Below are 11581 nucleotides of genomic sequence, written 5' to 3'. Positions count from 1 at the left end.
CCTGGAACTTACCCCAGGAAGGGCCTCTGTAACATGAGGAGTGGGGCAAGTTCTGCCAACTCCTCTCTAAGGCACGGAGCTCCTAGACGAAGGCCTGGGTGGGCCTTGCTCACGACAGGCACCACAGAGGTGTCACACAAGCCACGTGCATGCCATACTGGGCCCTCTTTATTTCTTGGGGGTCACATACAACTTGGGAGCCTTTCCCACTCTGGGGCTGTAGTTGCCAGGGGTGGGGCCGAGACAAGAGCAAATAGGATGCCTGGGGCAGACGGCTGAGGGTTGGGCCCACCGTTCCTTTTACCTGACCACCCTACTTTGGACAAAATCCAGATGGAGGTGGGCGGGTGGCAGGTGCAGCCCAGGCCCACACAGCCTCTCCTCACGGGAGCCCCTCCTGCAGCAGCTGGGAAGGTGGGGGTCAGACTTCAGGAAGATGAGCACCACTCAGCTTTCCGCTGCCTCTGGCAACTGAGACAGGGCTGTCTTCTCCGCCGCGGTGGGCAGCTGGTCACTGGCAGGAGTCCCGCCTGATCACAGGGCCGCCTTCCCTGCCTGGCAGCCCCTCTGCTGCAGCTTCCGGATGAGTTCCAGGAGGTTCATCTGTAGCGTCAGCTCCTGGGGTACAGAGGGGCCACTATGAGGCTAGAGTGACACGTGGTCCCCTTTAGCCATGGCAAAGGCCCCAGGAAGCAGCCTCCTTTCCCCAGGGACCCAGGGCACATATCAAGGCCTAGAGAGCACCAGGCAGTGAGTCCACGGGGCTGGCTTCCAGGGAAGCCTGCCTGCCACCTGCCAGAAAGGGGCAGAAGCCGGGACTCCACCCACGGCAGGGCATGCAGTCGCCCTGGCTTGACGTAAGTGGAGGTGTATGCAGGGGAACTGCAGACAAGGGCCCTGTGTGGTGCAGCAAGCCTGGGGAAGATGGGCGATGCCCTGCAGTCAGCTGGCTTACCCTCCTGTGGCTCTGTGCCAAGTACGGGGCAGAAACCCTTCTGGGAGCCTCACTAACTCACCACCCGCTTCCCTCCTCCGCGGGCCTGGGCTCCCCAGTGACCAGCTAAAACCCCAGATGGAATCTGGCCTCTGGGAACCAGCATCCCCTGTGCTGGGCCAGGGCAGGCCCGCAGCACTGACCTGGGGGTTTGTGGTCACATAGAAGCCAGCGACCCCTGCCTTCTCCAGTGTGCTCTGTTGGTCCGCCACCTTCCGGTCCAGCTCCAGGACGATCTTCTGGTCCATTGCGCGCTGCTCTTCACGGATCCGGTGCTCCACCGCCTGCCACGGCGAGGGCCAGCTCATGGGCTCAGCCTCTTCTGGTCCCTCTCCCCTCCCCAGAGGCTCCAGCTCCAAGACCATGGATACTGCCCTTACTGCATGAAGGGCCCTCCCTTCTTGGCCACAAAGAACCCTGCAGATGGGTTCAGATGCCCTTTCCCAAACACCTTTCCTGCTGCAGCCCCTGCCAAGCGTCCCCGCTTTGCTGTGCCAGGCCTCGCCCAGCCCTGACAGCTTGGGTCGGGACCACCATAAGCCGGCTGGATGCGGCTCCACCTCTGCTGACTATCAGGCTGGCCACCGTCTCTGGGCCTTGAGTATGTCTCTTCTGCACTGGAGCTGTGGCCGACCCCAGCTTGGCACCTCCTCCCTGCACTCTGGCTTGGGGCACATGTCTCTGCCCGCTCCCCCACCCGCCGTGTCTTCTTGTTTACGTGTGGGCCTGTGGGTTGTTCCCAGAATGGACCCCTGCGGGCTGGCTCCTTCATCCCACCATCACCTGTGCATCTCCAAGGCCTCGTGGCACAACGGCCCCCACTCATACCTGCCCTGCGCAGGCCCAGCCCACAAGGAGCTGAGTCTCCAGAGCAGGTGGCAGGGAGCAGGGGGTCACACGCTCTCCACCCAGCCTGAGCACACCCCAGCCCCCCACAGTGAAGAGCAGCACGAGGGCTCATCAGGCCTGCAGTGGCCCTCCCCAGGCTGAGCCCCCTCCACCTGGCCCCGCCAGCAGAGCACAGGTGGTGCCCACCCCGCCCACACCCTACCTCTAGCTCACGCTGCTGAGCCGCCTGGAGCACAGGCAAGTTGTGGGGCCGGCAGGCCTGCTGGGCCTCCTGGTGTTTCTGCCGCAGCGCCTGCCTGAGCACTGGGAGGGGAGGAGACCAGAGCATCAGTAGGTGGGGGGGGGTGGGTCGGGGGGGGGCACCGAACATCTCCCACCCTGGTGCCTGCTCTGCTGCCCCCCCACCACAGGGCAGCAGGCAAAGGTGTGGACGTGATGAAGGCCTGCACCGGGACACCCAGCCCCCAGGCCACTCAGGCCTGCCCTCACTCAGGGTATGGCCTTTCTCCAGCAAGGTTCCAGGGCACTCCGGAAGGTGCTGGCACAAGAGGAGAGTGAGACCAGGCATGCCGGCATACGGGTGGGGCCAAGGCTGCAGCCTAGGCTCGGCAGACTAATGGGAGGAGGGGAGACTGTGGTCTGGGGCTTTCTAGGCTCAGATGGCTACAGGCTAGGAGTCTGGTGTGAACTGCCCATCATCCACGGACAGCCACTGGCATGTCCAAGAGACCAAGCAAGCAAAGGCCTGGAAAAGGAGGACAAAGAGAGCGGCCTCTGCCCCCAGGGGTGTGGCAGTGTCGCTCCCTCTCAGTGCTGTCCCTGGTGGACTGGGGGCGGGGGTGGGGTGGGGCATGCAGAGCCACCCTGCACCACCCTATCCACAGCTCCCAGAGGGAGTAGGGTGCACACAGACCCTGGGAGGCTCAAGGATGTGATGAAATAAAAGCCACATTTAATGTAAGACAAGAAAAATTTAAACATAAAACTACCTCTCTACTGTCACTCTGGGCCTCCTCCCTCCCTCCAAGGTGCACTGTGCGGCTATAATCATGTGTTAAGACAATGGCAGAAACACCTGCTCAACAATAAAGGTCAATTTTCCTTCCGGCACCAGCCACGTAACTCCTTAGAAGATAACATTCTTTTCTCAGTTCTGTAAGGGTTCACGATGACCCGCCACATACGTACACTCTTTGGTGGACTTTATGTACGATGCCAAGGTATCATTTCCCTCAAAGACAGTGACTGGTGCAGAACAGATTGGTCAGACGACCTGGGGAGATGCTGGGCCGCACCTAATGGAAGTTCTTATTTTCAATACTTCCTTTTGACCTTATTAATGTCACTACAGTACTTGTATGTGGCCTATCTTACAAGATTACTGTTTCCTGCATGGCCAAGTGTGTGCTGAGTCTCTGATAAAAATAATGACTAGGTGACCTGAAACAGCTGGCCAAATCTGTCGTCCTCCAAGATGAGTGGTTGTAATAGTGACTCAGAACGTGGGAAGAAGCCACGGAGGGTGCCGTGTCCTGGACTAACAGGCCAGCGAGACAGGCGGCCCCAAGGCGCTGGCTGCTGTCAGTGACCAGGCCCTCGCCTGGGAACAGCGCACGGAGCGGCTGGCCTATCAGCCAGGTCTTCACCTGACCTGGGAATGAGCAGCCCCGGAACAAACTGGTCATGAAATGCCTCCCACGCCTTGGTCATAACCAAGCCTGAAAGGAAGGGGACTGCAGATAAAGAACGTTGTCCACCATCCGGTCCTACAAGAGTCCGGTCATCGCCCACTGCAGTCATGCACCTACAGCCACCCGGGAGGGAATTCAGGGCGAAGATCGGGATGAGGTACTTTGTGCTCTGGGAAAACTGGCAGAACTGGCCCTCAGATAGGTATTTTCAGGAGAAAATTTTACGAACCAGTTTCCTGCATCCTCGCACATAGAAAACTAAAACCATTAACTAAGCAATCTATTCTTCGTGAACAGCAGTGACCTTCAACCAGGATGAGTGCTCGACTGCACGCACCCTCTTTGCCAAAATCACACATTCTGGCCTCCGCGCTTACTTCGTGGAACTGTCCTCAGAGCTTTCTGAAAAACTGCCTCTGGGTTATACTTCTCAGGCTGGCTCGACTAAAATTTTCCATTTCTTTCTTAGGTTGACTACTGATTATTTTTTCGACAGATGGGAGGAGCTGGCAGAGGCTGTGTGCCAGGGAGTCTGTGTTGCTCTGAGAGGGGCCCAACACAGCCTCTGAGCAAAGCGCCACGGTCCCCAGTAACTGTGCAGGCCTCGGCAGAGGAAAAGGCGGCACAGGATGGAAAGAAGCCAGCCACAAAACAGAACACTCAACGCCATTCAACCCAAATCCTGGACTAGTAAGTGTCAATGGCTAGTCTCCCCTGTAAGAAAACAGCGCCCACTCTGTCCCAGGCAGAGACCTCACGTTACAGCTCTTCTCCGCAGGGCCCCCAAGGTGCCCCTGCTGCACCCAGAGCCTCCGCCAACCTCTGTCTCCTGGCACTGTGTGCACACCTCAACCATGGCATTTATCACACCAAGTGAGTTTGAAGCTGAGAGCCGCCTTCAAGACATTTCCACGAACAGAGACACAGAAAGACACTCCCTAGCTATGTTTATACCACGTGGAGGCAGGATGTGAGCAAACAGACAAATGCACGGAAATGTCAGCTTCACTCCATTTATCACACATCACCACAAATCCCAGGTCAACTTCTAGATTCCACTGGCTGAGCAACCAGAGGCAAAAAGAGCTGCACCCACTGCCCAGGCCAAAGAGGCCCGGCCTCAGCAATGACCAGCCGAACACCACCTGCTAAGCCAGAGAACGAAGCAGAAAGTCACTGCTGACAGCAAAGCTGCTGAACCTTCCAAAGGACAAGCAGCGAAGTGTCTGGAGAGCTATCAAAACTCCCCACTGAAAGGAACCAGGGCTCTGTGGAGAGGTGGCTTGTTTCCTCTTTGCCCCCTCCCCCCTTTAAAAAAAATTATTGAGTGCTTTATTTGCTCCCTGAACTAGTAACCTCTGGAGAGAAACACAGATCACCAAAATGGGAGCAGATGCATTTGGCAGAGACTCAATCACAGGCAGGAGGTGTGGGAAAGATCTGTGGTGGCAGTAGGGAAAGGCCAGTCCTGATGGAAGGCTGCTGGTGTGGGGAGCTGGGGGCAGCTGACAGAAGAGGGGCCGAGGCTGGGAAAGAACGCCAGACGAACCTGAACACCTTCCTGTACCAGAAAGTGTTGCAAGAATGATGGGGGCACATCAGAAGGACACAGAGGCCAGCCCACTGTTCTCCCACTGGCCAAATGTAGCCCAGTTTGAGCATTAAAAGGAATGAGCTGTGTACTTTGGCTCTGTGAGTATGCATCTTACTCTTCCATACAAATGTGTACAAGGACAGCCACCCAAACAGTTAGGGAGGAAGCAGTAGCAATTCTAAAGAATCTGGAAGACCAAAGAGAACACTTCTCAGCTCTGTGAAGCAAGCACTACCCTGCTTACCTAAACCAGACAAACATGTTACAAGAGAATGACAGCCCAATGTCCACCGTGAGCACAGAGGTAAAAATTCTTAACAAGATTTCAGCAAATCAAATCCAACAGACAAAAAAGACAGTACATCATGACCAAGTAGGGTTTATCCCAGGAATTTAAAAAGCCAGTGTAATTCACCATAGTAGCCAAAAAGCCACTTGATCATCTCAGTGGATGCAGAAAAAGGATCTGACTAAACCCAACACCCATTCCCGATAGAGACAGCAATCGGGGGCAGATGTCTATCACGTCATTAGGAGGAATTTTTGCCACATAAGTTTAACACATGTCTCCACCTGCTGCTCAGTTTACAGGAAACACGGAGGGTGGAGAAAGGCAAAACGTCAGCACGAGGAAGCAATCCAACAGACCCAGAGTGGGGACGGCCCACGGCAGAAGGCCCGGACTCTTCAACAAGTCAGTGCCACAGTAAATGCTGGGGACTATTCCAGAGGCAGAGAGACCAAAGTGACCAACCGCAATGCAAAACCACACACCGGATCCTTATAAATCAACAGAAAATTTGAGATAATTTCCAATATGTGGCCATGGACTAAAGATCAGAACATACCCTGGAATGACTAATTTCTATCCATTGTTGTGGCTACAAAGGAGCGTGTTCTGGATCCAGAGCACTAGTTCTCAATCCTGGACCAAGGACGCCTGGGGACATTTTTGGTTGTCACCACTAGGGGAAGGTGCCACTGTCATCCAGCAGTTAGAAGGCAGGGATGCTGTTAAACAGCCTGCAATGCACAGAACAGTGTCTCACCATTAAGATCTGTCCAGCCACCAACATCAACAGTACTGCTGTTGAAAACCCGGGACAAGAGGAAAGCTGAAGACCCCGATGAAGCCCTGCGGTGTTGCATATACTTACTTACAACATAAAGATCTGTGTCATAACTTCAATTATCGAGTGTAGATGGGGAACGTGCAGGTATCATACTATACTTCCAACTTTCCTAAATGTTTGAACTTTTTTTTAATAAATAAAAAGTTGGGGAAAAATAAAATAACAAAGGTGGGAAATCTGCGGGGGCAGGAAGAGCTGCTGAGCGTATCTTACAGGACGGGGCTCCAGAGGCTCCCCCACCCCGACACGTAGTAAGGACGCCTGGGAGGGGACAAGACTCACGACGCTTTGGCCAAACGTGTCTCAAATAGGTAAGTCTTCGCGTCCCGGCGGGTACCACAGGGAACACTGCATGGGACTTGACGCGCGGCAGAGGGAACTGACCGTAAAGGGCGCTGCGCAGTTGTCAGCACTGCGGGGCATCACTGCTAGCGGTCAGCCGCCGCCACGATGACCTGCCCCTGGGCTGACCAAGCACAGAGACCTCGGGCCGTCCTTCCTAGAAGGGGGTGAGGGCAGGGGAAGCGCGAGCAAGGAGTTTCTGGATGTCCTGCTAACAAAAGACCGTGCAACTGACAAAGTAAAACGGGCTTGACCCATTTATCACCAAAGGCTCCAAGCCCTTGATCTGGTCATTTTCAGGGACTTCTTCCGAGCGGTACCCGGGGAAGGGCTCGGCCCGCCGAGACCGGGAGCCGCTGAGCAGGCCGACCTCCCGCGGAAGGAGCTCTGCGGCCCCGCCGCTCCCGCGCACCTCGGTGCTCGTTCTGCAGCCGCAGGCGCTGGTTGTACAGGCTCTTCTCGGTGAGATGCTGGATCTCCAGCAGCCCCTGCACGATCTCGAACACGGTGCCGTCGAGGAGCGCCAGGGCCAGGTCGCTGAGCGTGGTGTAGGACAGGCGCTGCTGGAAGGAGCTGCGAGCGGAGGGCGAGGTGAGCCGGGTGGGACCGGGCCTCCTCGGCCGACCGCCCCCGCCCCGCCCCGCGCGCCCCGCGCGCCCCGCGGCCGCGCACCTGGGCAGCTCCTTGACCAGGCCCTGCAGCGCCGACAGCAGCTGGTAGTGCCTCTCCTGCTGCCGGGCCCCGTCGACCGCCTCCTCCAAGGCGCCCGCGTAGCGCTCCATGGCGCCCGCGCCGCGCCAGCCGCCGCGGAAGCGGCGCGCGCCCCCTTACGCCGGTCTTCCGCGCGGGGCGCCCCGCCCCCTTTTACGACAGCTCTGAACGCGCCCCGCCTTCTGTGTCATCCGGTAGGAGACTAGCTCCGCCCCTCCGAGGAGGCTCCCGCGTTGGCACCGCCCCTTACCCTGCTACCGGGCCCACACCACCTCAGAGGCGTAACCCGACAGCCTCCAGATCGCGAGATTTCTTAGAAGCCCTTCCCGGCCCGCGCGGGGGCGAGGACTGAGGCCTCGCCCCGCCTTGGAGTTTAGACCGTGGTCCGGAGCGCAGGTGCCCAGCCCTGAGTTGGGTACCACTGATGGAGGGTAGGTCGTCCAGACTTTAGGGTTAATCTCAGCCTCTTGGGTGTTGCTGGGATTCAGTGTCTCTGTGGTTCGCTAGCTAAACTGAGGGTTTTTTGTTTGCTTGTTTTACCTCTTACGCTTTTTTTTTTTTTAAGTAACTGAGTCATTTTATCACAGAATAGTACGTGGCTACTTAGTTGGAAAAATGTGCATATTGCCCTAAATTGGTAAATTTAAGCTGTTGTAAAAAAAAACTGTTGTAAAAAACTACTTCATAGTTGTGTTTACCTGCCTTTTAACTTGACAGTCAAGCTTGATTCTTTCAGAGGGAAAACATGAGTTCCATTTATCTGCTAACACTTCAAATTGCAGGTCTTGATGTTATTCTGATTGACTTGAAGAGACATCTGCAATATATGGATGTTTGGGGACATAATATTAAATAAATGATGTTTGTGAATTTTGTTACGTTAGGTGGCTTGGCTAAATATCGTCCTATAACTGTATATGGATTTCATTTTTCAAAAACCACATTTGCCTTTACGCTAGGTTGTAAACACTCTTTACAATGCATAAAGCATGTTTTCCCTTATGTATGTTAAATCTTTTATAACATTTTGTATTTACATATTGTTGGTCTGTGATTATTTAAACCAGAATTTGTTAAAATATGTATATAGATAGAATACATGTGAAATAGTTTGGTGTTTATCTTATAAACATGCATAAAGGAGAATCACAAATTATTTTCCTGTGCTTAAGCACCTTACGCCAGAGTTTGGTATGAGACGCTACTTTCTGTTTTCAAACAAATGAATTATGTATAGTCTGTGTTTTCTGCAAGCTCTATATTGTAAACTACATTCTAGACAACTACTGACTGTTATGTTTTTAGTAGTCTGTAGTTTTATATGTGACTTTTGTCCTGAAAGTAGTAAAGCCATGTAGACACGTGCAAAACAAATATCATATTTGTAAATATTGAGTATGTAATATAGAAATCAACTGTGTATTTAACTGGTCTGGAACCTTCAGGGGATTAATGCAAGAAATTTGAAACAAAGATTTTAATGAACTGGTATTCAAAAGACACCAATAAATGTAGTTAAGACGTTTTAGCCTCCTTGACATTGTTCCATGAATGTGGAATATTTTTCTGTGAAGTTAGGTCTTAATTTCTGTCAACAAGCTATTGTAGTTTTCAGTGTACAAGACTTGTATTTTTTTCCTTGCCTCTATCAGATGCTGATTCAGAATGTACACGACCTCCTGGAGAACCTTGCCCCTACCCTGCCATGTGCTGCAACTTAGATGGCCTGTGACTCAGTCACCAAAAGGTTTTGTTCTTTACTTGATTCTTAATTCTTTAGAATTTATCATTTTACTCTCATAAATGCCTGTTGTTCTTGTAACAAATCTTTTAAAAATGAAAATAATGTACTTTAGATGAATAATGTACCATAGATGAATAATGAATGGATCACATGTAACATATGATTTTAATCCTTTTAGAATTAGTAGAGCAATACAGACACATTATAAAAAATTGAAATATCACCTAAAGAAGAGATTTGCAAATGTCACCTGCAGAGGTGACTGTCATGAATGTTTTGGTGCACATCTCTCAGTCTGTGTCTCTCTCATTCTGTCTCTTTCTGTCTCTGTCTCACACACTCATAATCAGATTCATTTACATCTATGTTGATTTCACACGTACGGGGTCATACAGATGGGACCCTCGATGCAGACGGTAGGTTCAGGTGCTTCCACCCTGAGGGGTCCCCTGACATCATGTAGAGACCCTGCACCCACTTCTCCAGCTGTGCAGCATTCATTCGTCCACATGGACCAGAACTGATGGATCCCATCCCTTCTTCATGAACATTAGTGTTGCTTGCAATTCCCTGTTCTTTCAGCCAGTGCTGTGATGAACATCTTTGAAAAGACATCTTTGAAACCTTGTGCAAGAACTTTGGTGGGGTCAGCTCGAAGGATCAGCACTGCTAGGAAAGGGATGCACCTGTGGAAACTTAATGCGTCCTGCACCCTGTTCTCCCAGAGAGGAGTGTCTGTTCACTCTTCCCTCCAGGGGATCTGCTGGGGCCTCTGCCTCCTCAGGTTGTCACCAGACTAAAGACCTGCCAGTGTGATGTGACCAGTGCTGTCTCCACAGTGTGTACATCTGCCTGAGCCCTCACCTGAGAGGTCAAGCATCTCTAACATACACTGGCCACCTGCATTGTCGATTCCAGGAGTAAATCTTTTAGTTCTTCAACATTGAGCATGATGTTTGCTGTGGGTTTTGCATAATGCTCTTTATCATATTGAACACATTTCCTTTTACTTTCTTGAATATTTATGAACATGAAACATCACTGGATTTTGTGTAAAGTTTTTTCTGCATCAGTTGATATAACCATGTCTTTTTACGTCACATAGTGACTGGTGTATTACATTGCTTGGTTTTACTATGTTGAAAAACCTGGAATTTTGGTGAAGAGACGCTTGTAGTGCATAATTCTTTTAATGTGCCTTTGGTTTCATATTGCTATCATTCTGTGGAGGATTCTTGCATGTATATTTAGGAAGGATACTGGTCTGTAGTTTTCTTAACATGTGTTTGTGTGATTTGATCAGATTGGGGTTGGTATCAGTGGCTTAGAGGCTTAGGGCTAGGGCTGAGGCAGGCCTGGTGCTGCAACTGGGGCTGGGTTAAGGTTTTTGGCTATGGTTATGATTCATTGTTAATAGTGTTGGTTATGGCTTCCAGTTTTGGGTATCCGGTCATAGTCATGGATTCTGGTTCTGGTTTATGGTTTCCAGTTTCTGATTTCAGGTCTCAGGTTTGGGCAAGGGCTCAGGGTTAAGGGCTAGTGGCTAGAGTCTGGGCTCAGGGCTCCACTTGGACTTGGAATAGGGTTTGAGGATTGGGATTATAGATCCTGCTAGTATACACTGGGTTGGGGTTAGGGGTTAGGGTTAGGATCAGGAGTAGGGGCTTAAAAGTTAAGAAAGGTTTATTGCTGGGTCGAGCAAGGAGAACCAGCAGCTCATGAACCCAGAACCCTGAACTCCCTGAAGGGTTTCAGCTGAGCAATTTTAAAGCCTCCCTGGGTGACCAGCTGTGTGCAGTTCTCTGGCCTTCAGTGCCAGAAGGTCTGGGGGCTGTGTACTCATGATCACCCAGCAGTTAATTTCTTCCATTTGATGGTGGTTTTTAGCACTGGAAGAAGTCAGGAAATATGCACGAGATACTGTTATCTTCAGAGAGGAGCTACAGCAGAGGATTTAGGAGAGGGGTCTGTCCCAGAAAGGCCCCACAGGGTCCTGCTTGGCTACACTGTTATTTGGTGATTATCCCACAGCCCCAGGGGCATTAAAAACACTGCCTGGCCCCTCTACTGCCCCCACCCCAATAACCAAGGGAGTCCTACCAGTGTGGGGTCTGGGGAAAGGCAGCCCACATTCCCTAAGCAACCCAACCTCCCTTGGACGACTGCCCCAAGTTTAGCCCCCCATCCACATCTCAAAAACCCCTGCTAGGACTCATGGCAGGCCCAACCTCCCCACATGAAGAAGACTGACTGTCCCAAGGAGAGCCTGACCCAACCCAACCCTGAGCCCAGCCCTCATCCAGAACACCCCAGTGAAGTCACTGACCCTGTTACTGGACCAAACTTGGGTCTGCTGGCCACGTGAGTGCACAGGAAAGCCAGTCGACTGACATTGGGGCTGTGAGGAAGAAAAATGCAACGTTTATTGCAGGGCTCCAAACAAGGAGTCTAGGGCAGCTCATGCTCAAAATGACCAAATTCCCCAAGGGGTTTCAGCAAAGCATTTTTAAAGGCAAGGTGAGG

General features: G+C 52.2%; 2 protein-coding genes across 7 annotated transcripts in view; one reads left to right on the top strand and one right to left on the bottom strand.

Annotated features, from left to right (window-relative positions):
- Nucleotides 1-142: 142 nt before the first annotated feature.
- DGCR6L (DiGeorge syndrome critical region gene 6 like) lies at nucleotides 143-7431 on the bottom strand. The gene is made up of 5 exons (XM_031443273.2): nucleotides 7276-7431; nucleotides 7016-7176; nucleotides 2046-2146; nucleotides 1138-1278; nucleotides 143-618 (listed from the first exon to the last, which is right to left on the bottom strand). Exons 1-5 carry the CDS (start codon nucleotides 7383-7385, stop codon nucleotides 535-537), a joined length of 597 nt encoding a protein of 198 aa, XP_031299133.2. The 5' UTR covers nucleotides 7386-7431; the 3' UTR covers nucleotides 143-534.
- A 12-nt stretch (nucleotides 7432-7443) lies between these two features.
- LOC105095648 (E3 ubiquitin-protein ligase HERC2-like) overlaps nucleotides 7444-11581 on the top strand; it is a 60094-nt gene continuing 55956 nt past the window's right edge. For all 6 annotated transcript variants that reach the window (XR_010378530.1, XR_010378533.1, XR_010378532.1 and 3 more), the window contains exons 1-2: nucleotides 7444-7745; nucleotides 8967-9061. The gene's annotated coding sequence lies outside the window, so the exon portion shown is untranslated. The remainder of the gene's footprint in view (nucleotides 7746-8966; nucleotides 9062-11581) is intronic.

This window comes from Camelus dromedarius, chromosome 31 (genome assembly GCF_036321535.1).
Source record: "Camelus dromedarius isolate mCamDro1 chromosome 31, mCamDro1.pat, whole genome shotgun sequence".
Taxonomy (NCBI): Eukaryota; Metazoa; Chordata; class Mammalia; order Artiodactyla; family Camelidae; genus Camelus; species Camelus dromedarius.
The sequence above is the reverse complement of the archived record's forward strand: the minus strand, read 5'-3'. Positions and strand labels throughout refer to the sequence as shown.

Coding starts and splice junctions, on each gene's coding strand:
- DGCR6L (XM_031443273.2), bottom strand. CDS start 7,385: ATGGAGCGCTACGCGGGCGCCTTGGAGGAGGCGGTCGACGGGGCCCGG. Junction 1,279..2,045: donor CTCAGCAGCGTGAGCTAGAG/GTAGGGTGTGGG, acceptor TCGCCGTGGCAG/GCGGTGGAGCACCGGATCCG. Junction 619..1,137: donor ATGTGACCACAAACCCCCAG/GTCAGTGCTGCG, acceptor TCTGTACCCCAG/GAGCTGACGCTACAGATGAA.